This window comes from Microplitis mediator, chromosome 7 (assembly GCF_029852145.1).
Source record: "Microplitis mediator isolate UGA2020A chromosome 7, iyMicMedi2.1, whole genome shotgun sequence".
NCBI lineage: Eukaryota > Metazoa > Arthropoda > Insecta > Hymenoptera > Braconidae > Microplitis > Microplitis mediator.
The window spans coordinates 8,506,573-8,534,136 of NC_079975.1; the positions used below are offsets into that span (position 1 = coordinate 8,506,573).

General features: G+C 29.4%; 1 protein-coding gene across 7 annotated transcripts in view; it reads left to right on the forward strand.

The window, feature by feature from the left end:
* The window catches only part of LOC130672312 (agrin-like), a 448,227-nt gene that overhangs the window by 14,982 nt on the left and 405,681 nt on the right, over positions 1-27,564 (forward strand). Inside the window, exon 1 of one of the 7 annotated variants that reach the window (XM_057476820.1) lies at positions 19,445-19,566. The exons of 5 other annotated variants lie outside the window; for them this stretch is intronic. In XM_057476820.1, coding sequence (XP_057332803.1) covers positions 19,546-19,566 — 21 coding nt within the window. In that variant the 5' untranslated portion in view covers positions 19,445-19,545. Of the gene's footprint in view, positions 1-19,444; positions 19,567-21,606; positions 21,938-27,564 lie in introns of those variants that run through there. One more of the 7 variants, XM_057476810.1, reaches the window with a different exon arrangement.

The window sequence follows — 27,564 nt, forward strand, 5'->3', positions numbered from 1 at the left end:
TGAGTTGATGTCATCCAGGAGGTGTTGGTCACGCTGTTCGCCAACGTGACACTTTTACCCGCCAGACACATTCGATCTTTTAATCTCGATATTTTAAAGTGTCTGATCAACAGCTTCGTTGCATTTCTTTTATTTTTAAGTTCTTGGGTATCACGACGTTTTATTTTCAGAGATGAAAATTAAAATGTCAAATATATCAGGATATTTGCATACAAAATTTTTTTTTTTTAAATATTCTTATTACCATACAACATTTAACAAGGATCATATTTTTATTTATTTTTTAAATAAATTAGTTATGTAGGTTTATCTATTGTACGGTTTATGGACGATCGTTAGAGTACCGGTTCACATTATCGATAACCCTTAAAGAAAGAAAGAAATTCAACGTTACGACTCTGCTATCTACGACAATCGTGAGAACATTTTCGTTTAACGATAATCCTATTATAAAAATTGATAAAACAATTTATAATAATCAACTCTTATTTTCTAATCTTTTATATAGCGGACTCGATTGGGTGGGCGCTTTTTCTAAATGTTCTTTAAACATTCTAACATCACTTTTCAGTCAAAAAATGTCAATGACGTTTATTTTATGATAAAAACTATTAACAAAATGTTTTTTTTTCCTTTGCATCCAAAGATTATCTAAAATATAATTTTTCTTAATGTAAATTACCCGCAGAGAATTTTTGAGTAAAAATGACCTATAAAGTTCGGTACTGTAAGAACATATAGCAAGTAACTAAATTTTTACCATATTATTGTTAGTAGAAATTTCCCTCCATTTACATGCTATCGAGTAGTGTATTTTACAATGTGCATAGGAAAAATTTAGATATGTATTTACCACATGTGTTCACAGTATCAAACTTTTTGGGTAATTTTTACTAGAAATTTTTCTGCGTGTACTTACAAAAAAATTTAAGTTAATCAAATTGATTTAATAACAACATGGCAAAAAGTATCTGATAAATTTTACTCGTCAGTTGTGAGTAAAACTGGGCCTAGATGAATAATTACTCTTCCGCTTCTAGATAGTGTTCAATTATCGGGTAGAATAACCCAATTTTGAGTAGCTTTCAAATAAAAAAATATTAAAAAATAAAACAAAAGGAATTAGTTCATACACGGAAAAAAAATAGGTGCTGCAACAGGATTTTTCCTGTAAAATCGATAAAATAAGGAACAAGTTTCATGTACCAATTTTTTTTTCAGTATAGTTAAATTTCAAAATTTGAAAAAAAGTTCAAATTATGAAAAAAATTCAAATTTTGAAAAAAAATTTTTATTTTAAATGTGAAATTTTTTTCCGAACTTAATTCTTTTTCAAATTTTGAAATTTTACTATACTGAAAAAAAAAAAATTGGTGCATGAAACTTGTTCCTTATTTCATTGATTCCACGAAAACTCCTGTTGCAGCGCCTATTTTTTTTCCGTGTATCCTTTCCATATTTTTTTGTTTTTGGCCCAGGTTTACTCTAAATTGCAGGATAAATTTTATCAAAAACTTCTCTCGGTGTAGAAATTTTTTTTCACTTTTTTTAGGGGGTACCCCATTTTGCCAATGAAATTTGTTTTTTAACGGTAACTGAAAGTTTTTTCTATTTACTTTAAATATGAAAAAAAAAAGACAGCGTAATTGAGTCCTCGAAAACTTAGTATTTCCTTAAGTACCGGGTCCCCCACCCTCCCCCCTATTTATATAAATACCAAACATCTGTTGCGGAAACATAACTTCTGTGCGTACCTTTAATGTTTCATATAATTAAATAAAATAATAATTAAGTGCTACACTAGAACATAACTCTTAGATTTTTTTCTTTCATAGAGTTATTTACAAGAAGTGATATGTAATAGTAGTATGAGTACATTTTTCATTTAACAATACATAGATCTTTGAGAATTGTTAACAAGAGACATTTTATGATGGATTTTTTTAATGCCTACACGTGCGTTGACCACAGAATTAGTGCGTAGTATCATAGCGCATTGTACTGACTTGAGTCGTCAGAGTTAGAAAGGTTGGCTATAATACATGGCGCTACCCACGTAAAAAAGTTTCTCAGTGCACTAAAGCTTGTACACGCGCTAGTGCGGACACACCCAAAGAGTGTGCATAATTGGCCAGGTGTATCCATGCGTTAGACTTTCGTTAATTTTTATTTTTTATTCACTAACATGGTGGACTATTTTTTTCTGTATGATGTTCAAATTAAAAGATTTATTATACTTACGCCTTTATTGTTTCATGAGGTCGACATCGATAACCGGTAATTATTGATGTCTTGGTGCTATCGATTCAAGTAACTGTGATTTAAAAGATGTAGATATGTAAAAGAAGTGTTATAGAGTGCTCTGATGGTTATCAAATAAATCCGAGGGCAGAGAGCACAGCCTCGATTTGTCGATGAGTGGGCGAGAGGATTGATCTTGTTTCGACGTATATACGTATAATCCTTCTTGTAACGACCCGAGTAAATTAATCCTTTAGGTTTTATTTTTTTGAGGCCTTAAAAAGGCGTCTCTTGATGTAGTCCATCAACATCAAATATTCAATTAATTTATTATAACTTCAAATCATTTTTTGCCGCCTTTTTTTAATAATGTTTATTATTATTATATTTACTAGATATATAAATTCCTTTTAATATTGAATTTACCTTGTATACAAATGAATACATTGTAAAAAAATTGTGGATTAAATCTGGAGTAAATTCGGAGTGCGGAGCGAATGGCTGTGTTTTTTATTTCATCATTTCGGAGTGGAATTCAGACCTGAACTCCGAGTAACGAAGTGAATTCGGATTGAAATTAAATTCGTAATCACTCCGAATTCTATCCTGATTTTTTATAGTGTAAGGGGAGATTGTAGGAAAATAAGAAACTCCAAAATAGGTTAGTAATCGGGGTAAAATGGGACACTATTTTAAAGAATCATTAAAATTTTAAATCTAAAGAAAAAAAATCTGTCTATCGGTTGAACCTGCGGGCCAGCCCTAAAACTTCCCGCTGTTTTCGAGCTCCTTGAGCTCGAAAATACTTTTGTATGCCTTTGTTCTCGAAAAAAACCGCATTTAGCATTTCTTTCTCCCACGATATCTCGCGAACGAATGAACTGATTTTGACGGTTGAGGTGGCATTCGACGCGGCCTATAAAGTTTTAAAGCTCATTAGATTTTAAAATCAATCCATTGAGCACATTACAAGTTATCCAAAAAAAACATTTTTGGAAAAATTTCATTTTTGGAATATCTCCAAACACACCCTACCGATCAAGCTCAATTTCTCTCAACTTGTAGGAACTAACAAGCCGCGTCGAATGCCACCTTGGAGATCACAATCGATTTATCCGTTCAAAAGTTATAGAATACATATTTACATACATACGTACACACATACATACACTCGGACATCATCTTGAAATTAGTCATAATGACTCCCTAGAATGTCGACACGTCAGGATTTGTTAGAAATTCGGTTTTCGAAAATCGGATTGAAACCAATAACTTCTCGTTTTTTTGAAAATTTTCAATTTTCTTAGTGGGAAGTTAAAAATTAAATTATCATTTAATCAATGACTTTTATTTTTTATGATGATAATACAAGTGTTTGTTGAAGTCGTTAAATAAATTTTATTTCCAGTAATTTTTGAGAATTAAAATAAAGACAATTATAAGATAAACATATCCAGATTTTAATTATCGATGTAAAAAAAAAAAAAAAAAAGCTGAACGAGTAAAGAATTTTAGACAGAAAGAGATTTTGTGTTACATTCAGCTTGAAATGTTTATGGTTTCTTAAATGCCCTATTTCCCCTTCTATATATAAACATATACATATATTTCTTCCGGTATTATTAAGTTGAATTTTCAACGCTACTATTAGTCGTCTTTCATTGACACTCATAATATAATAATTCTCGATATGCTATCGTCTGAAATTGTTATCGGTATAATTGCAATTTATAACGACGTATATCAACGTGTCCTCATCATTTGTCGCACCATAAAGTTTTTTCTCTGCACAACGATGAGGTTTGTATTCCAGTGAATTAGCTAGTGGACTGTTGTACTTGGGTGTTATACTTTAGTCCTTGCATTCATCTTAAGCGATCGCTTGTGAGAGTTGTTACTACAGATAGGTGGCTGATTGCAAGAGACCGAGTCCAATGCGACGCATATTAAGCACGCTTTGAAACTATGGTATTAAAAAATTTTCATCTTCGAGTAGACGCAGTCTGTTTTGCATTTCAAATTGTTCAGTTTAACTGGTTTTCATTTTTTTAATTCTTTTTACTTTTAATATGTGTATGGTATTTGCTTCAATGCCTGTCGTTATCTCCAACCCATTTGTATACATAATGTCGAACAGTTTACACTTGATTTCTGTATTTTCCGTATGCTTAAATAAAAACAAATACGAAAATAAATTAAGTCGTACGGGAGATTTTATAGTTTAGTCGATAAGTTTTTAAATGTTCTATTAACTTTAAATTAGATAAGCGTAAGTAGTTTTCTCCACCTGTCATCGCATTATTCTACTGTCAACTATTTTCGTAGCACTCGAGCCATAATAAAAATAGGATCTAATCTCATGGGGACAATGTAAATATAACTTGAGTTTAAAAAACTTTAAATACATTGTGCTAGTTCTTTATATAAATTACTAGGATTATTTTTTTTAAGCTTTGACAATCTCTGTAATTTCATTGTAGTAAAGTTATTTTAATAAAAATAATTAATACACGGAAAAAAATGATGCTCAAAATTTTAATAGTTTGTAGTTTATTTTTTACTTAAAATTAGTATATTTGTATACTAATATCAAACCAGGATCATTATATATTACAAAATGGCTATTATTTATATTAAAATTTGATACACATAGAAGAGCAAAATTTGTAATTTCGTATTAAAATTAATATGAAAACGAATCGATAAATTGGTATCTATAGTTATTTATTACTATTCAAATAAACATAGAAAAATTTAAAAAAGTTACCACTTATTCGATTTATGTATATTGTAAATCAATTTATAATGATGGATAAATGATATTTTAAGCTAATAATTGATCAGTGATATCGAATGTATAAAATAAAAGTTAGTAACTTTTGCAATTTTCGGCTGGAAAAATCAGTATCCAAGATAGCAATTCTTAATTCGACCAATCATTACTTTTTAATAGATGTATGCCATAAATTAATTAATTTTCACTAATAAGTCACGTATTTATATACCTAAAAGGAATAATATTTACTTACTTTTTGAAATAATTGATAGTAGTTTTTAGGAATCTACAAAAGTTAGTAAACTACTTCGCATTAAAAACATAATAGTACTAATTATTGATAACAGATTCCACTTTTTACTATTATTTATTAATTTTTAATGTTCTGTTTTTTCCGTGTATAAATTTATGTAATAACTTCCCGCTAAGGAAATTGAAAAATTTCAAATAAAAGGAACATTATTGATTTCGGTCGAATTATTTTGCACCTCAAGCGCGAACGCGCTGAGTACCTTACGATCGACATTATTCTTTCGACTAATTCACTGACGTTAAATTATCTCTGCACTTTTTTGATTACACTTAAATGGGTTAAGTTGGATACTGATATGAAGATAATTTATTAAGGAATAGTTTCGACCTGGTATTAAGTCGATTGATTGTTTCATTGATTAATTATTAATTATTTTAAGCCAAGAAACCAGTGCTGTCAATTGTCCTGTATCAATTTTCGGAACCACGATAACTTTCGAAAAATATATAATAAGTTATATAATTTTTTTTATTAGCTTTGTATTTTTTGTCTTGAAAACTATTTTGAAAATCATTATCTGAATTCTTTTTGTTTAATTGTAATTAATAAAAAACTTAAAACCGTTCATTCATGAAAAATTTATCTGTCACTTATTATTATTCTTCTTTCCTTCACTAACTACTGGCAGCAGCACGAGTGTGACAGTAGGATTAAAAAAGAAACAGTGACAACGAAGAAAAAAAAGGCGGAATGTTTTTAAAAAATTTGAAATAATGAAAATGAAACTAGAAGAAAAAACGAAAAAAATGAATCTAAAAATAAAAAATAAAATTAATAAGTTAAAAGTTGGATAATAATAATAATGTAAAAAAATAATTAAAATAATGAAGTAATAATATAACCAAAGTATTAAAAAAAAAAAAAAATTATCAATAATTATCACGAGTGATTGAGGTGTGCACTATTGGATTTTCCAACATTATTTTTTTTTTAATATTTTAGTATATTAAAATACTTTTACAAGAATGTTGATAGATAAATGTTGATAGATAACATAAGTTTATAATTATACTAAGCTTGATTTTATGATGATTGGAAGATACCAATCTACTTGTTCTGTTGACGTATGAGGTGCTTATCGATTCTGACTTCCCGTTCTAATATTTACGAAGGTCCTTTGTCTGTCTTGATATCTGTTTACCTTTTTCTCCAATGGTTTATCGTGTCAATTAGTTTTAGAAGATTTAGGATCTTACGTCATGCGGGCTCTATCCTTTTTATTATCAGTTGCGTCTTACTTTTTTGGCTTTACACATAAATAAAATTTCTCCTCATAGTTAATTAAAAGATTGAACTTAATGTGTAGTTTTCCACTGTATTTTTACTTCTCTTCATTGTAATCAAGCGAAAATTTGATATCAACACATCCCAGTCATTAACAAAAAATTTTTCATGTGGGGCAAAATGGGTCTCAAACAAAAAAGTAATAAAGTGATTTTTTTTTTTAATTGCAACCACATAAAATTACTGAAAATACATAAGTGATAATTTTACTTGTTACTGAGATTTATGAATTACAAAAAAAATTAAAAAATAGATCATTGAAATTAGATTTAATTAATTTTATGAAGAGGTTATTATTAATTAATTTTTTTTATAATATCAAAGCGTTATATAATTGAATCGTTGTATCACAACATGCCTAAAGGATAATATTTAATAACCTGTCATTATTTTAATGATGAGGATCAAGATTGAGTTAGATGTTTTTAATTAGGTTATACTTGTAGATTTTTGGTCCTTATTGCTCCCGGGAAACAATTTAGAATTTTTGAATCAAGTTTCACGTCATACCTTACGGGTAAAAACATAAAATATAAAGCGCAACAATTTTTAATTATGTACTGGTTCTTTTAGGACGTAGGAGCAATAACGGGAGTTAATTAAAAATTTTAATTTTTTACTTTTTTTTATTGCTATATCAATAAATATGAGATTGTTTTATTGATTATTTGAAGTAATCAGGAATAACTTAGCATTTAAATACATCCACTTAAAATAATTATTTTTAATTTATTTATTTAATATCATTGTTTTCATTTTTTTTTTGACACATGATGACAGATTCTGTTCATATTTCATTGATACGATAAATCATGTCACTTGAATAGAAAAATCATATCAACACAAGCTCGTTAGGATTTTATGTCTAGTGATGAAGATCTTACACTTATACATGTCATGTATTGAATTTCAAGACAAATCTTGTTCAAGTTAGATTTTCAGCTTCAGATAAATGAGACACAATAGGTTGTAGACTAGAGAAGTGTTTTTTATTTTTTTATTATTACTTTGATTATATTTATGTTTTGATAATTTTTTTTCATTATTAATTATTAATTAACTCTTAAATTATTCATTTCATTTTTCATTTTTAGTTTCGTTTTTTTCGATTTTTCTTTCAGTTTAATTTTTGTTAATTTTTTTTTTAAATATTCCGTCTTTTTTTCTTAGATGTCGCTTTTTTTTTTAAACCTACTGTCACACTAGTGCTGCTGCCAGTAGCTTGTAGAGGAAAAATGAGAAAAAATAAGAATAATAAAAATAAAAAATGGTGGCTAAATTTTTGATGAATTACCGGTTCTAAGTTTTTTATTAATTACAATTAAACAAGGATTTAGATAGTGGTTTTCAAAAAGGTTCTTGAGACAAAAAATGCAAAGCTAATAAAAAGAAAAATTAGGCTAATTTATTGTGGTTCCGAAAAGTCATACAGGACAATTGCTAGCACTGGTTTCTTGGTTGAGAATAATTTATTTTAAATCAATGGAATAATGAATCGACTCAATAACGGATCGAAATTATTCCTTAATAAATTATCTTTGTACTCGTATACAATTTAACCGATTTTTGTGTAATCAAAAAAGTGTAGAGATGATTTAACGTAAGTGAATTAGTCGAATAAACAATTTTGATCGTAAGGCACATGGAATTGATTTTGAAAGTTATATATAGTCACGTTAAATTTGGTGTGAAGTTCAAATCATACAACATTATAAAATTTATAAATTATTTGACTCCGAGACAAAGATTTATGTTTACATGCAGTAGAAGTCCTTTTGAAATGGTAACTTTGCAGTTACACCTAAATAAGGCTTCACTTATTTTGGCCTGTAAAAAACTTCGTAGTGGCTTCAGATGTTTGGTTTCTTTCAAATAACTTATTTGACTTGACAGAAATGATAATAAACAAAATGTATGTGCTTCAAAATAACAGTTTTTGAATGACTTATGCCAGTTTCAGTTTCAAAAAACCGATTCGCAGTTCTTTTACTTTCAAAATTAGGAGTAGAAAAAAAAGTTCAAAAATATATAATTTTTCAAATCGAATTCATTTGTCGTAATCGGAAATTCCTTGACCTTTGAAGCCGATGCATAAATCATAGTAAGAAAATGTTTGGTCAGAATTTAATTAACATTTAAATACAAAGCTTAACAAATCATGAAAATATTCTAATAAACTATCGTTTGCCCGGTATTTACAGCGAACATTTTTTTGACCACAGATGACATTTAAATTTACTCTTTATAGGCTTGAGTTGAAGAAATAAGACGCTGACCACATAAATTACCGCAATTAGTTATTGTCAAACTGAACAAAGGATTGTCTTCAATCAATGGTTAAAGCGTAGCAATCATGTATGAATGATGAAAATCCTTGGATTTTAATTCAAATTTTTACAAACAACCGTGACTATTTTTCCAATTGAGGGTCAATATTTATATAGAATTGCGTTTGATGCTATTTCCGGTTCAACAGAATTTCTTCAGAGGTGTTTTTTTTTTTTTTTTAAACAGCTTGTGACTAAGCCAGCGTTAAATGATTTCTGATATCTTAGATTTGTATAAAGAATCTACTTGGAATTTCGTTGAATCAAGAAATCAATTGTAAGACAGCGGGAGAGATGTGATGATGGTGATAAAATCAGAAAACGACCGCAGCCTAACAAAACTTTAGTGTGCGGGCGTCTTCCAAATACACTTTGGGCGTCCCGAAACTCGTACAAAGGCGGTGGCTCATTTGCATTAAAAGCCCGTGTTGCGCATTTAAGTGGCTGCGTTTAATTTATGGAAAATAAATTTTAGTAAAATCAACCCCTCTAATAATACGAGTTACATATAATACCGCCTATTTCATGTTATTTATCGACTACTATAATAAATTTTATTTTTTTTTTAAATAAATCTATACACTGTAAAAAAAACGGTGTATGTCCAAGCGGTATAGGTGTTAAAGTTTTCGATGTTAATTTTCAACACTGAAAGCAGTGTTAAAATAACACCGCCGCACGTGTAAGTATTCTTTACCGGTGTTTTTATTAAATAATTAAATTATTGGTGATTGAAATGCTGGGCGTAAAATGGTGTAATTTTTAAATAAATTGCGTATAACATAAATAATTATTTAAATAAATACATAGCAAAATTGAGATTTCTTCTAAATAATATTATTAAATTTTTATTTTTTTTTTATAAGTAATAGGGGAAGGGGGGCAAAATGGGCCCCTTGAGAAAAAAATTTCCAAATCATCAGTTTTTTTAACTTGTTTTTACTCCCTTGCCAAGTATTTGACCTTAGTTTGTTCTGTCCATTAACAATAAAAAATTAAAAAGTGTGGGGCAAAATGGGCCCCCTCCAAAAATTTTTATAATGTGAGTTTTTCAGCTTGTTTCACTTTTTTTTCCTTCTGCTGAGTTTTTGGTGTTATTTTGCTGTGTCTATCAAAATTAAAAAATCCTGAAAAGTTGGGTAAAACGGGCTCTCAACAAAACTCAATCTATGTTTCTCGCTTGTTTTATGTTTAGAAACTTTTTAATATATATTTAGTATAAAATAGAGTTGATAGTGAAGATTTGAACCTTAAAATAACTTAATATGAAGTTTTCTGTTGAATTACTATTCGATTTATTCAAAAAAATTGAATTTTCGCGCCAAAATATCCACGTCATTAATTTAATTACTTGATTACTTATATTTTAATTATTTTCGTTTATATAGAATAAATTGTTTTTGAAAAAAATTATAATCAGTAATGCTGTTGAACTCATGACCTAATTTGCTCCTCATCATAATTCTTTAATCATTTCTGTTAAAAAAATTTTAGGAACTCGTTTGACTAAAAAAATTTGGGGGTGACCATTTGCCTCAATGTCCCATTTTGCCCCCCCCCCACCCGTTCCAAACACTTTTTACGTTAGAAATTTTGGGGGACCCATTTTGCCCCCAAATATTTCGAGGCATTCAAAATTTTAGGGGGCCCATTTTGCCCCCCCCCCTTCCCCTACATCTTTTTTTACACCTATTTAACAACGGTATTTTAACACCGCCAAATTACACCGTCTACACCGGTGTTCTTTCATTTTAACACCGCACGGTGTTAAATTGATTCCATTTTTAACACCGCTTTTCTTACAGTGTATATATAATAAATATACTTATTGATGTAATCAACATATGTTATCTCGAAGAACTAATGCACTGTAAAATCTATATATCAGTAACAGAAAATATGGTTACACAAAAATATCTGATATAAACCATCGAATAAATCCTTGTGATTCATTTAAATGTATTCCATGCTGGAGGTATATTGTTACGTATGGATAATTTATGAAATATAAATCCAAGAAAATACAACCCCTAACAAATTTGACCACACCCTATCACGCCTGTCACGGTGGCCATACCTTCGTCTCTTTTTTTTCTTCCTCAATTTTTCTTTCAATTTATAAGGTTCTTTTTCTCTTACTATTTTTTTTTTATTGTAGCCCTTTTATTTTGTCTCGCTTCTCGTTCTTCACCCGCTCCTTGTGTGTAAGCAAACGGGATTATTAAAGTATCTTGGAGCCGAGAGTCGCAGCAAAACAGCAAGAAGAAAAAAACAATTGGAAACAGAAAGAAGAAAAGAAGAAGTCGGCTATAACTGAGCCATTTGTTGGGTGAATCGATTCTCGACTTTCAAAAGCCTTTCAACTTTACTTTACTAGTTTTTTTACGCTATTAATTGTCTTATATGTTTCCTTTATCTTTTACCTTGGAATTCCAATTCTCGATTTCTTTATCTATAAACATTTCTTTAGTGTTTTTAATAATGTATATTAAGTATACAAATATATACCTTTTTATATATTTTAATTGCATTTTCTAGTATTTATTTATTCTTTATTGCACCCACGCATCCTCCATTTTAAATGTATCTGCAAATTTAAATACATCTTTTTTAATTATTTTCTTCATTATATTTTATGAATATTACTATCGATTTCGTAAACAACATCAATGTTTGTATTGTCTGTATCGAAACATCTAGTTTGTTTTCTGCCGTACCTTCTTACAAGGTCTATTTTTTAAACAAAACATGGTGGGATTCATAATTATTTTTTATACACTCTCTTTTTTATTTTATATTTATATTATGGGTCTTGGATCACGGCATCTTCATTTAATGCAACGATCATCAATTATTGAAGGTTGAGCTAGGAACAAGCGTCAACGATACATGGTGAAGAAAAAATTAATATACTCAGAATATTATACATAATGAACATCAAACCGTCTGGAGAGAGGCGAAAAACTGTAGGCATGTACTTGGTCGATGGAACGATCGTTGAATTTTGGGTATGCTGTTGATTAATGTGCATTAGAATATTTAACTTAATGCAAAAATACGTATTAACTTTTTTTTTTCTATAATTTCCAAATATATTTTTGAAGAATTTGAATCACAGACACGGAGAAAATGAGTCTCGAAAATATTACAATATTTAATATATTTTAGTAAGGAATACTTTTACTAAAATTCATTCGTAGTATTTATCAATTGATTAATAAAACAGCAGTTTGTATAAAGAGTATGTCAAATCATTATTAAACGCTGAGTAATACATTTCATTACATGATTCAACAACTTTCATTCTGTGTAAATATATAAATTATCTAAAAATAGATACTAAATACTGTTATATGCAAAAGATACAATCTACAGTAATTCCGAAAATCAGATAAATAGCGTAGCGTTGAGGATTATACCCGGGTTGAAAAATTTGATCTGATTATAGTCTAACGAGATTGTATTTGGACTAATTGGTTTGTCTTCAAATTATTATAAATATTTTAAGCCGCTTTTGATCTAAGGACGATAAAAAACAAACTAATAAAAATAATAGGCAGTAAGATTCTGATTTTGGTCTGGATGGAAACAAAAGAAGACAACATATTATGAAAAAAAAGTCAGATTTTGATCTAAAGGCGACCAAAACCAGACTAAAAATTATTAAAAACAAGTCTGAAAATAGTCTAAATATGGAATAGTACAGGCATAACTCGATCAAATTTCACATGTTAATTCAATACAAATAAACAGTAGAATTGAATAGAAATAACTTAAAATTTTTATTTGGTTTAAAACAGATCAAATTTTTCGACCTGGGATACGGTAACTAAAAATTACCATACGGTTAATAATTTTTCGAAAGCAGGTCGACAAAATTAATAATTGGTGGAGATAGCGTATACAAATATGTATTACAAGTTCAGATACCTTCGTTTAAAGGAGACATCGGACTGACAGACTAAGGACAGGATTTGCACGCGGGAGATCAGGGTTCGAATCTCGGTCAAGTCAAAGTGAATTTTAAATATAAAATTTGACACCAAAACTACTACACAGGACATAAATAATAATAATAATTTATAATAAGTTGAAAAAATAATAAAAATTTTATTTTATTTGTCTATTCTAATGTAGTAAAATTTACTATATTACATAGTATATTTTACTAAACATATAATCAAGTTTACTAATGCAGTTTATATTTATTGGCATTCTTAAATAATAAAAATAAAAATTAAATTCTCATGATAGTAAAAATTACACAGTTTCAATAATAGTGTTATAAATTTACACTATGAATTTGTTAATTTGAATTCATATTTTTGAGTAAAGTTCCTTGAATTTTTTTTCGCCGTGTACTTAAATTATTTTCGATCAATCGAGCTATCATGTTACAATATTTTTATAGTGACGTAAGATAAGATCCGCTTAATATACATATATACTTATTTATTTTTCTCACACGCTACATGATGTAGGCGGGTTCTGTGTCGTTTTCGGGCGTCATGGTACATTATGGGTTTCTCGTAAATTTTATATTAAGTCTCGAACTCAACAGCCAGAGGTTTTTAATGATACTATGGATACAAATATATACAATGTACCTACAGATACTTCAAAGTACAGCTAGATTTTTTTTACCACCTGGGTGGTATTTGAGCATGTTTTGGCAATCACATACATGAGTACCATTATTTATTTTCCCAAACTTAAATGTATATATCCATTGGCTATTTTCTTAAGCACACCTTATCTCATACAAAGAGACATCAAAATGTCATTAAAATAACTTGATCATCAATATGAACAGACACTTGACAGTTTTTTGATGTCTTATGTCGTGTTATAATTATTTTATTTTACAAGCTGTCGATTGTACAAACGAATTTATATTTACTTACACTGATATGATAATTTAATGCATTTGTAAGAGGCGTTTTTACCCTTACATCGAATAACGATGATTCAGCACTGTGACTAGGGAGACAGCTACACGTTGTTCGATTTTTAGAGTGCACACAAAAAGTATGTAAGTGTTGCTTATGTATACGCGTGAGTACCTTGATGTCTTTTAAGAAAGTTAGTGCGTAAAGCGGGGACAGGTAAATGATAATAATAAAAAAAAAAAAATGAGTACCAGTTTTTCAAGGTTTTTATAAACTACAAATCGCCTTCACCGGATCGTATCATCTTTATTAGTTAATATTTTATTTTTATAATAACTGAATATAATTTCGAGGGTATTCCAGATGATGGTTCAATTGAATTTGACTTTTTAAACTTAGGTATAAAATCGATCTAATTATTTGTGGTATTTTATGATAATTATTTAATTATAATAAATAGGTTTTTTTTTCATATGTTAAATTAATTTTAAATTATTAATTTACCAAGTAATTAGATAGAAAATAAATTTGGATGAATTGAATCGAATTTCAAAAAAATAATGACGCGAGATACGTCTGTTTATATGAAATAATAATTTGCATATTAATTTTCTGTCGTGTACTGTAAATATCTATAGGTGCGTTATTGAGAGTGAAATTAAACGATATGATGGCATTACACAGAAAGAAAAAAATCTTGAGTCAAGGGTAAATTTTCTTGAACCAATAAAATCTTAAGGAAGACTGAAAATTTCTTGAATGAAGATGAAATTTTTTGAACGAAGTTAAATTTTCTTGAGCTAAGAAAATTTCTTCTTGCTCCAAAATAACTTCGGTCTTCCTTATAATTTTCTTGGTTCAAGAAATTCATTTTTTCTGTGTAGAATTAGTTGTACTTGAGTAAATACACAAAAAATTATACGGTATTTTGCAGTTAATGCAAGAAAAATACGTTTTTCATTCTTATGAAATCATATCATTAGCGTATAAAAAACTAATGCAAGTCAATATGAAACATCATTTGAGAAAAAAATTTTTTTCTGTTTAAAAATGCTCAGATACGGCTTGTAAAAATAGTTGGGGCAAGGTGATCAGTCTGGATAGTGTGGCCAATTAAAAGTTTTCAGTAAAAAAAAAAAATTTTGTTTTCATTTTGTCTCTCTTATATTGATTACATAAATGAGGATCGGAAAAAGTTGAATCGGAGGTTAATTGGACAGCGATTGTAAAAAAAAATTATTTTCCCTGAAAATTTGAAATTGACCTTATTGTCCGAGCTGATCAACTTGCCCCACCATTTTCGACAAATCGTATTTTTGAGAACAAAAAAATATTTGATTTTTTGTCTTAAATGGTGTCTCATTTTGCCTTGGACACCGACAAAATATATGGTGTCTCATTTTGCCTCGGGTTCCGCTATATTATGCTTGGATGTAGTGTTAAAATGATTTTTAGGTTATAATAAATTTTAGTGAGATCGATTTATATGAATTTATGAGTGATATTAGTTAGCATGGACGTTAAAAAAAAGAAAGCTATTAGTTTCCTGCGGGCATCATATATATTCTACACATGAAGAAGATTACATCTGGTGCGATCGGTAGCCATCAGAAGCTGGTGCATAGATCATATCAATGATGCTTAAGCTGATAGAAACAACTTTGCGTCGATAACTATTGAATGTTATCGATAAATCGATCGAATGCATTCAGGATATACGTAAGACATGGCATTTACTTTAATTTGAGAACTTGACGTTTCATTGCAATACCTCAAAGGCATTAGAAGAAACAAGTGTTACAACTTTCAGATAATTCTTATTCTTGTATACAATAAGTAAAAGAAATAATTTTGATAATCAGCAAAAATTACTATGATAAAGATGTTTTCTGATTATCTTCACTTTACGGCAAGAGAAAAATGGACTGTGTTAATATATAATGATAAGAGTTCAACATATAGACTTTCAAATTTTGAAAAAAAAAACAAACTTTTGGCATTATTGTTTAAAAAAATTCTAAAAGTACAAGAGATTATTTAGGGATCTCACGTTCTTTTTTATTTTATTTTTCGATTGGTCGACATAAAAATTATTTATTGCGATGTTAAGTAAAGACTTCTTAAGAAGTAAAGTTTTAGAAGGTATTGCCATCTCATCAATAACATCCTGTCAATGCTAACCAAACTTATGCATATACCTGCGTCGGCGCCTTGATTCGATAGATACCCATGAGAATGAGATGCAGCAATATTTTAAAACGTCATCATTGGAAGTGAGAAACATTCTCGTTTAGTTTTTAGTATACAATAATATACGAAATAAATATGGATTCACGAGTTGTGAGCACAGCATGCATTATAATGTATATTTATGGGTATAAAAAATGACCGGGCATGAAAGATTACCCCCAAAATTTTAGCAATTTTTTTTTTCCAAAATAGCTTGAACCAGATGTAATTCACTAATTTAGAATATTTACACAGACCCCGAAAAAAAAAATTTCGGTCGATCTAGATTTAATTATGATTTAAACAGACATTTCGGGATCCCGAAGTTTCTTAAAAAATTAATCGATCTTCATTACTTTTTTCCAGATGTTTTTATGGATGAGTATATAGTATTTTATGGTTTCGTTTGCCGAAGTTAAGTTATTTAATCAACTTTGTAACTAAATCAATATTTGTATTTTATGTAGCCATAAAAATATAGAATGATTACATAAGAAAACTTAGAATTTAAATTAGTTTTCAATCTGTCCATATCTATATCCATCATAACGTAATATTGGGTTTTTGTATCAGTAATAATTCAGTAAAAATCATGTTTTTAATTCAAATTTATTTCGCGCTCTTATCAATGTCGCTCTCAAAATGGACGCGTCTCTCCTAAGCAAATGGAGCCAGTATAAAGTCATTTAATTTCAATTTATTTTTTTATTTTTGCGTGTAAAACATTTTAGTTTTTAAAAAGAAGCCCTGTGGAAAAGGTCTTATAAAATCTCATAAAAAAAAATTGGCTATGAGAAAACGATCAGTATTTGTCCACGAAAAATCTCAAAAATTCTGATACAATTATTTTCTCATAGATGGTGCATCAAAAAAATTTTTTTCTTAAAATTCTCATATAAATTATCAGAATCTATAAGAAACAGAAGCTGTAATATTGTAATTATAAGTATTTATAAGTTTTCGAAAAATGTAAAGTTTACAATTGAGTAGATTTTGGAAATGAATAAGATTGTATGAGACGATTTCTAAAGTAATCATACAAGATTTGATACTGATTAATCAATGTGAGTACAGTTATTTTCCATATAGTTTATATGCTAAATTATTGAATTTTTTAGCATGAATTCAAAAAGTTTCTATTATGTATACTCAAGAATATTTGTATGAGTATTTACGCGGAAAATCTTTAGCAATCTATTCACGAAAAATCTATGAAATTGAGTCCGTTTATTTATTCATCAAATTTACTCAAGTAAACATTAATATTAAATATTAAAGTCATGATGTATTATGGGATATACCATAGTACAACCCAAACAGGTGCTTGTTGGTCTGTCAAATGACAGGGGTACTCGAATAAAATCGTATTGAAATTTGGAATATAACACTTCTGAAATAAATGTCTTACCAGGGAGACTACAAATCGTAGGCGCGATCTCGTGGCGAGCACCGAACTACTCCCACTGCTGCTGCCTAGCACCGGTGACTTTCCCCTTCTCCATATCGATCTTTTCTCCCGAGAAATTTTTTCTCTTGGCTTAAACAACTTTTGTTATTTTGGTCGGAGAATACAAAAAAACTTGCGTGAAAAGAATAGTACTTGTTCCGAGAAATTTTATTCTGTTTAACCAAAAAAATGCAATATCACTACAAAAAAATAATGTATCTTGCACCAAAAAAAAAAAAAAAATGGGGCAAGATACATCACTGGGTTTGTAAAAAATCACATAAAAACTTATATTTTCACTCATCTCCGAACAGTTAAAATACTTAAAGTACAAGAAATAGTGATAATATTAGTATTTTGGGTGTAAATTCTTATAAAACAAAAATGAAGTTAAGCAATTATTTTTGAATGAATCTGATAAAATTAATATTTTATGTGAATGGAAATTATTTATAAAATCTCATAAGTACTCCATAATATTTTATAAGTAATAGCCTTCTAACTAAAACTTACAAAAACTCATAAATCACATTGCTTTTAAATTAAAATTAAATCTTTTAAGTTTTTACAAGTTAATTCGATTATAGATTTTCTTACTAATTCTCATAAAATTTTTATGAGAAAAAGGTCTGCATTTGTCCATGTAATTCCTGATTCAATCTCATAAAATTTCGAAGAAATACATGTTAAATATTTTCTCATAAAATATGACAAATATTTTATGATATTCAATAAGATATTATCTCCTAGGATAACTCTTACTAAAACTTATAAATTCTGAAAATTTCGTATAAAAAAATAATCTTATTGAGATTTTGTAAGTATTATAACATCGGAATTCGCCTGATCAATTCTTATTGAAAATACATTAGAATAAACTGTAACAATCTTATAGAAATGAAAGTACGTATTGAATCTCATAATCGTTGGCGGAATTCGAGTCACAAAATCTCATAAATTAAAAAATCTTACTCATTCTTTTAAAAATCTAGTACGGAAATCATGATAGGAAAACATCAAAAGCTTTGACTCATAGATTCTCATAAAAATTCATATGAGAATTTTTTTAAATCTCATAGATATTTTCGAAGCTCATAGATTCTCATAAAAAATATTCAATATTTTATCAGAATTTATGAGAGCTTTTCCACAGGGAGCTGTTACCACACTGAGAGAACAATTTATTTGAGCCAACTAAATAGATTTATTTGACTGAACAAAATCATTTATTTCATTCAAATATATATTTGTTTATAGTTAACAAATCTTGGTTGAAAAAAAATTCCAAATAAAGATTTGTTAACTATAAACAAATCATTATTTCACTCAAATGAACCGCATCTTTATCTCAAATAAATACTGATTGGGTTCATTCAAATATGGGATTTATTTGCCTGAAACAAATCTCATTTGGCTCAAATAAATTGTTCTCTCAGTGTAGCAACAGATATATATACGAGTTTTTTACAACAACTAATTACTATTTTTGTACTCAGTGAAAATATTACTATATAAAAATTTAAATTTAAATTAATGTGAATGGCACGTACTGCGCATGCGTGTTCCGTATGCTGGCGTCCGGCGCCACTTGCCACTGTCCCCATCACGACTGTCTTTACTTTAGGCGAATGGCGAATCCACATGTGAAAACTGAGATAAAGAAAGTAGAAGAATTCCAATATTTAATTGTTTAATTGATGATATAAAATATTGATACAAGTACCCGAGGATTAGTAAGAAATAAAAGGAGACCAGATCTATTAATATTAAAGAAAAAAAAATATTTATTAGAGCAAAAAATCTAGTAAGAATTTATGGTATTTACTTGCATTGATGGTTTAACCTTTTCCGGTTGCAAAGTAATAATAAATACTTAATTAATTATTGATAATTAAAATAGGTAATTAATTAAAATAATTATAAAAGAAATAATAAAAATTATTTAACCAAAAAATGAATATGTTGGCGAAACGAATGACACAAAGCATCGCGTCAGCCGATTGGAATTCGACGTGGGAAAAATCCACTAGAGTTTATTCATGTATTCAGTCATTCATAAGGTTGGTTTGTTTATTTTATTTCGTTCATTTAAATAATTATTAATTTGTTGCTATTTACCTAAAAGTTACTAATTTTTAAATTATATTTTTGATAAATTATTTAATTATTTATTTGATAATACTGTGATTAAATTATCAGCACAGTCAGTATTAATTCGCTAAATATAATTAATGTAGTTAATGATTTAGCAGTTGAAATATTAAATGATCGTTTGTTGCTCATTAATCAAAAACTATAACGAATCACACTGATGGGTGTAAAAACTCGGGTCAAAAAATAACTTGATTTTGATGTATAATTTTTTCGACTTGCATTTGACCCAATTAACTTGACTTTGGCTATACTTATTTTTTTAAACTTCAATATGATTTTTTTAACTTAAAAATTCAAGTCAAGTTTGACTTAGATTTAACTTATTTGACGTAAAAATTTAAGTTAAAAAGATCACATTGGGGTCACGTTGACTTGGATTTGACTTAAATGACCTAAATTTAAGTCAACTAAGTCAAATCCAAGAAAATGTGACTTTTATTTGACTTAGTTGACGTAAATCGGTACCAAATACGGCAACTTGTTCAAAAGCAAGTCAAAACCAAGTATATTTTCATATCTTAAAATATGTAAAAATCAGAAGTTGCAGTGTATAGTCTTTTCGGCCTTGTACGCTTTTGCGCGTGGCTAAACGGTCGCCCAGCCAAGTAGCAATCATGCTCGAGGCTGCTTAACTTTGGTTATGGCCCGAGCCACACGCGTGCTCCACGGCTGCCTCTACCGCTTCTCTTGAAATGTGTTTTTCATTTAATAAAAGAAGAACTTAAACTTTACTTGTTTTTGTTTTGCTGAAGTTTCTTTAATTTCAATTTTTAAAATTACACCGATGATTTTATACACCGTTATTCCACACTACACGGCCATGTAAAGTTCTGGGGGGTCATTTTTACACCAAAATTTTTTACAGTGTGTAGATATATACAAATATATGGAGCGATCGGTTACTAGTCCCTGATCAAGTACTAAGTCTTTTACCTTATATATTCCAACCTGATTCATTTATACACATAAAATAAATATTTTCAATCTTATCCTTAGCTCAGTAGTGTGACAGTTTTAATTAATTGAATGGTATATGTATTTCAACTTTTGCAGGTGCCATTTACATGCATTTCTCTTTTTATTTTTTCGATATTGATCAGTTAAGTCTAACCGCTATCCGCCTAAAAAAATTTCTCTGTGGCGCCAGTATTCTCGACAGTTATTATATACAAGCGTGAGAAAATAAAATTCATTAATAATTATACATCACAGCGTTTTTTAGTCGAACCATTGCTTGTGTGATATAAGTAATACTTACTATAAGTATTATTATTTCACTGATGTAAACTGCATGAACAAACTCATGGTCTTGTTTAAGCGTTTTCATTACTGAATTACCTATAACCCCCTATGTATTTACACGGCTAATTGACTATAAAAACGATAAAATAGTTCTCTTTATGCTTTTATTCGTATGGATAATTGGAGCCCGAGTGTCCAGGGTTCTAGGTTGAACCTAGTTTCCTTTTTTATAAAATAATTTAGATGATGTGAAAGTTACATGTTTATTGTATAGTGTAGCGGCTATCAAAATGTCGTCTATTGAATTCGTACTGTACACAGTAAAAAAAGGTTCGTCAAAATCGACACTTGCCGTGTGTAAAACTATCGATTGGCACTTATTTGTATGTTATTTTAACATACCTCGTTTGTGTGGAAAAAGTTACACTCGTGTATGTTAAAAATAACGCGTTATAAGTGTCAAAATCCTCGAAAATGTAACCTTCAACTTCGTCACAATCATATGTTATTTGCAACACTTGAAGAGTGGTAAATTTGACATACGCTTTTGTGTTACTTGGACACTTCTCAAAAGTATTTTTTAAATTATTTAATGTAAAATTAAAATCAATAAACCAATTTATTAAATTAATTGAAACTATGCTTGCTGCATAGTAATTAAAATTAAAATTATAAAATTAAATGAATAGTAAAAAATTCCGGCCGATCATTACAATAGTGTGGGTACACAATGGGTAGCACGTCGTACTTCCCGCGTAAAAACGACAGAGGCAATATTTTTAACACATGACTGGATGTAAATGCAACACCCTCTGTGCGTTATTTAAACGAATCTACACAAATTGTATGTTAAGTTTACACACAAGAAGTGTCATTTTCACTTGAAATTTTCCGAGAATTCTTTTGTGATGGTCGATATTATTTTTAAGATATTTTGTGTGTTGATTTGACAGTAACATATAAAAAGTGTCACTTTCGTATAAAATAACATTTTTGTGTGTTAAAAAATTAATCGATTGCGACAGTTGAAACAAGGTAAATATTGTATGTTAAATTGACACACAATAGTGTTAAAATTTCAACACTCAGAATTTCAACATACGCTTTTTTTTACACTTTGACGAATTGTACTTTACTGTGTAGGGTCGCAGTAAGTCTATAGCTTAGTAAAAAAGAGGTGAACGGACTTTTTTTGACAATCTAGTAATCCTACGAGTGAAATAAAATGTATAGTGAAGCAAGATAAATAGTATCTGGGGCGTCGTAAGAATTTAATGAGCGCGACCAATTTACACAGTTCAAATTTCAAATTACCCGGTTACGGAACTCAATACAATCAATGCCGCTACTCTATAATGATTATGTGTAGTGGAAATTAACGACAAATAAAATATGTATATCACTTTTTCGACAACACTTATTTAGACTTCAAGGTTTTACAGAATAATAATCATTAAAATACATAAATTATGAATTTTTCAAGGTTATTACTGTCGAAGTATAAATGTAAATTGATATATGAGCATGCATATAGCTTCGAAAAATAATTTTATATTGGATATTGGGACGGCTTATTAAATGTTAATATATTCAATAAAAAAACAATGCAATGATAATTTACCTAAGTTACTTAACATACAATAGTTAAAATATACATATATACTGACCATCGATATTGACAATGATACTGTGACATTTACTGATGGAAATTCACCAGATGTTAATGAAAAATATCAAATCTCGATAATTACAAATTTTTCTTGTTCGTTTAGCCATACTTTGTAGGGGAGGAGGGGGCAAAGTGGGTCCCTCAAAATTTTGTATACGCCAATAAATTCGGATGGATAATAAGCTTATCGAAATTTCTTATATAATGAGGGCTAAAATAGACCACAAAAACTGTTCGTTAAATATAATTTATTAAGAAAGTTAAAGATAATAAAGTTACGTTTCAAAGTTATATCGCAGCAGACTATCAAAATTGTTTTTTATGTTATTAAAATACAATTGTTTTATAGTTATTTGCAAATATCACACGTGTAGCTTCACACAACTTTGTTGTGAACACCGGCACATGAATTATGGGCCCAATTTTTACATTGGCTACATTGAATCCATGGCTCTAAAGATTCTGAATATAATTTGCCACAGAAAATACAAGCCGTATTATCCACCGATTGTTTTGATTTGCTTTTTTCTATTCCCTTTCTTTTGATTGTTGTCTTCTCCGTCGTTTTAATATCAAATCGAAATTTTTTGGAGGGCCCACTTTGCCCCTAATTTTCGATTTGTCAATTTTAATGGACGCAGCATAATGAAGTGAAAATAAATATCAAGGGTCTAAAAAGAATGATATGATAATTATTTTCCTTAAGGAGCCCACTTTGCCCCCCTCTCCCCTACATATCCTGTAAAAAATCGGAAAAAATATTACAGTGCTGCCTCTGTTACAATACAATGTGTTACAAAAATTATGATGTTACATCGTAATTTTAAAATAGTAACTGCGTCCACCGTTAGAGGCGTTCTCATATATATTTGTGAGTCTTTCCGGTCTTTCTGTGGCCGAGCGGTCCAAAGCGTCAGACAATTCGCAATCGAAAGGTCTCGTGATCGAGTCCAATACCCGTCCGAGCGATTATTGTTTAGTAATTTTATTTAAAATTTCTATCACATCAAATTCATAAATTTTACGATGTGAACATCGTAATTCATACTAAAGAGCTTAAGATTTTGTGTTGTCAATAGTCATAGTATGGAATGGTATTAATTCAAATAAAATTTACAATGCTACATCGTAAAAATTATGAATTTGAAGATGGTCCACCACTACAATAATCCATAGGAAAAAATTACGACGTTAGCATCATAAATTTAACTGGAAATTTTTCCGTGTATGATACATATTGCCCCAGTTTTCTTTACATTATTTATATTTACAGCAAAAGAAAAAAATTAATGTACATGAATTCATTAAACTCTTATAATTATATTTTTACATCTTAAAAAAAAAATTGAATGAGTACTACAAATTTATTGTTTGTATTAATCGCGTTCAGGCAATTTATAACAATTTAGGTAATTAATTAATATTTAAAAAGTGTAAAGAATACCCAACAAGGTCATTAGCTAATTATATCATTTTGACTGGGTGCTCTTCCTTTTCAGGTTAATTTTAATTAGACGTGACATAAACATTTGCAATGTGAATTAATTGAATAAAATTAAGCCACGCTTTACTTGTAAAAGCTTATGCATAAATGATTCCCTCATAATTCGTGTATAATATAAAGTTCATTTAATAAAGTTTATATAAAGCCGCTGTTGAAACGAGCGAACCATTCATAATGCTTGTTTTACCATACTTGTATTCATCGCTAACTCATATCATTAAATTCACTAATCACTTGCTTCAATTTAATTTTATTTGCAACATAATACTGTTTTACAACCATCGGAGGATCTTGTATCGATACCAACATGTCTTAATATGACAATAATGTCATGCTTGGATGAATAATTTTATTTATTATTGATACTGAACAAAAAAAAAAATGTATTATGGAAAGTTGATTGAAATTTATTCTCATACAAGAGTTTTATGTGTTGGGTAGTTCCTTGTCACCATCTTTAACGGTTACTCGAATATCCCGTTTCAGTAGTAATTAAGAAAATTATGAAATGCAAATGAGCCCTATACTTGTCTCACAAGCCTCACGTGTTAACAGCCGGTACACCGGGTTTCTCTTGTTATTTGCGTATAGATAAACACGCTCTGACCAAGTAGTAGAAGAAAAATCGGAAGCTACTTGATGTGATGATGTTATCATGGTTACATGACTCATTATAATAGTCTATAAATACAATATAGTATGTAGTATTTTTTTGGTGTTCGATGTCGTTTAAAATTTAGGCATAATTTTTTTATTTTAATTCAAAGTCGCCCTAACTCCCAGAGTCATCAGCGACTAATTAACTGTTGGGTGTAGAACACGTGGTGATAGTGGGATACTTGTGGTTTCGGCGTCGGGTCAACCTCAGGTCAAATAGACCTCATGCTTTTGTGAAAAATTCATATTTGTATTCACTGCTCTAGTGGATCCGAATTACGGTACATTACCGTATTTTACTGTAAAATACCGCAATTTACTGCAAATTTGCCGTAAATTACGATAATAACCCTAGCGGATCCGAATTACGGTAAATACAGTGATTTACCGTAATTTACGGTGTCTAGCAGAATTACCATAAATTACGGTAATTTACCGTAAAGTACGGCAATCTACGGTAAATTACGGTAATCTACGGCAAATTACGGTAAATTGCCGTAATTTGCGGTAATTCTGCTAGGCACCGCAAATAACGGCAATTTGCCGTAATTTGCCGTAGATTACCGTAATTTACGGTAATTCTGCTAGGCACCGTAAATTACGGTAAATTACGGTAAATCACTGTATTTACCGTAATTCGGATCCGCTATGGTAACAATGAGTTACCGTAAGTTACGGCGGGTTACCATAATTTATCGCAAATTACGACAATTTGCCGTAAATTACCATAATTTACGGTGGAATGTCGTATTTTACGGAAATTTTTCTTAATACCGTAAATTACGGCAAATTTGCGGTGAGATACTGCACTATTGCCGCGAATTTTACGGTGAATTGCCGCAATTTTACCGTAAATTTGCCGTAGAATACATTAATTTACGGTAAATTGCGGTAGATTACGGTAATTCGGATCTGCTAGGGTGAGGTTCGAACGAATTTGTCCGAACGATCTAGAGTCATGCGCCTTAGACAGCTCGGCCGAGAACCCGGTTTTAGGTATAATTATTAGGTATCAATTAATAAGGTCCGCCCATGTTGTTATTACGTGAACACTTTTTTTTTATTATCTCTCTGGATCCACCTCCTTTCTTCTAGCCACTTAGTGGCCTTTGAAAAAAAGCCGATGGGAAGTTGGGAGTAATCTCATTTGCTATTCCGATCCGCTTAATAAAGGCCATTACTACTTTTAAATTTAAGGTATGAAATTTTTTCGAGCAACAAAAAACCTAATGTATATTATCTATATAAAAGAGAATATAAGAAAGACGATCAGAAAGTGTTCCACTTGTTCTTGGGTGGACTAAACTGATCAGTAGCAGCAAGCTTGCTATGTAAATGAGTGATGGCAATTAACCGTGCTATGTTGCTAAGTTGTGTATGTTCACCAGTGTTGTAGTAAATATGAAGAACCTGCTAGCGTAAGTATACACGGCGTGAAGTGAATGTCAGACTTGGTTTCTCTTAAAGATAGAGTATAACCGTTTGACGCATCTTCTTGTCGAATCAAGAAAAGATGAGAGCCAACGCTGGCTACGATTAAATGTCTTCGTCCGATTACGATAATAACAATAATTACGTGACCATGACGTCGTCGTCAATCATATTTTTCGTATACTATATTATACCAGACAAACAAAGGACTTGCTGGATATGATTAAATTTAAATATTATTATACATATTTGCAACTCAAATATTTCACTTTTAAAAATTATTTTCAAATAAATTATTATTTTTTTCACCTTAAATAATTTTTACATTTTTATTGCGATCTTAGTGATAAAAATTCATAAGTAAATATCTGAATATTTACTTTTTTTTTCTTAATAATATAGAGATATAATTTATATAGTACTGTTAGGTGGTCAATGCATTCATATTATATTTTCGTGTTTGGACATTCATGCATATTTTACGACGTGAATTCAAAACTAAAGTAAATTTCAACTTTTGAATTTTTTTTGGCAATGTCGTATGTTGGATGTACATGTGGATTACGAGCAGTCATAATGTTCTTTTAGTTTGTAAAACTAACACGTCCGCAATACTGCTTGATTTAATTTGTGTTTCAGCCATAGCAATGTTACTTTTTTACATAAAATTAAATTCATTTGTACTGAAAGTATGTTTTTTTTATCATTAGCTTTAGTCAATGAATAAACAGTTTAAAAGTTGGGAAAATATTTCACAAGTTTTTTTTGGCTACAATACACAGCCATTATTTACAATCTGAATTACGTTACGATGCCGTAATAAAAATTGGATTTGTTTATTATGAAAATTTGTACAGAAAAGAAATTTAACTTGAATTAAGAATTTTTGTTCCTTCGAAATTGAATTCTTGTTTTAAGTTATTCTGTTTTGTTTATTCGAGAAAATGTTTGCTTGCATCAAAAAAGAAACTTTTCATTTAAGCACTTTAATTTCAGTTGAAGAAAATTTATTCTCTAATTACCCGGGTTAAAAAATTTTATCTGTTTTAAATCAAATAAAAATTTTAAGTTATTTCTATTCAATCCTACTGTTGATTTGTATTTAATTAACATGTGAAACTTGATCGAGTTTTGCCTGTGCTATTCCATATTTAGACTATTTTCAGACATGTTTTCAATAATTTTTAGTCTGGTTTTGGTCGCCTCTAGATCGAAATGATACTTTTTTTCATATCATTGTCTTCTTTTGTTTCCATCCAGGCCAAAATTAGACTTTACTACCTATTATTTTTATTAGTCTGTTTTTGATTGTCTTTAGATCAAAAGCGGCTTAAAATTTTTATTAAAATCCAAAGACAGACCAATTAGTCCAAATACAATCCCGTTAGACTATAATCAGAT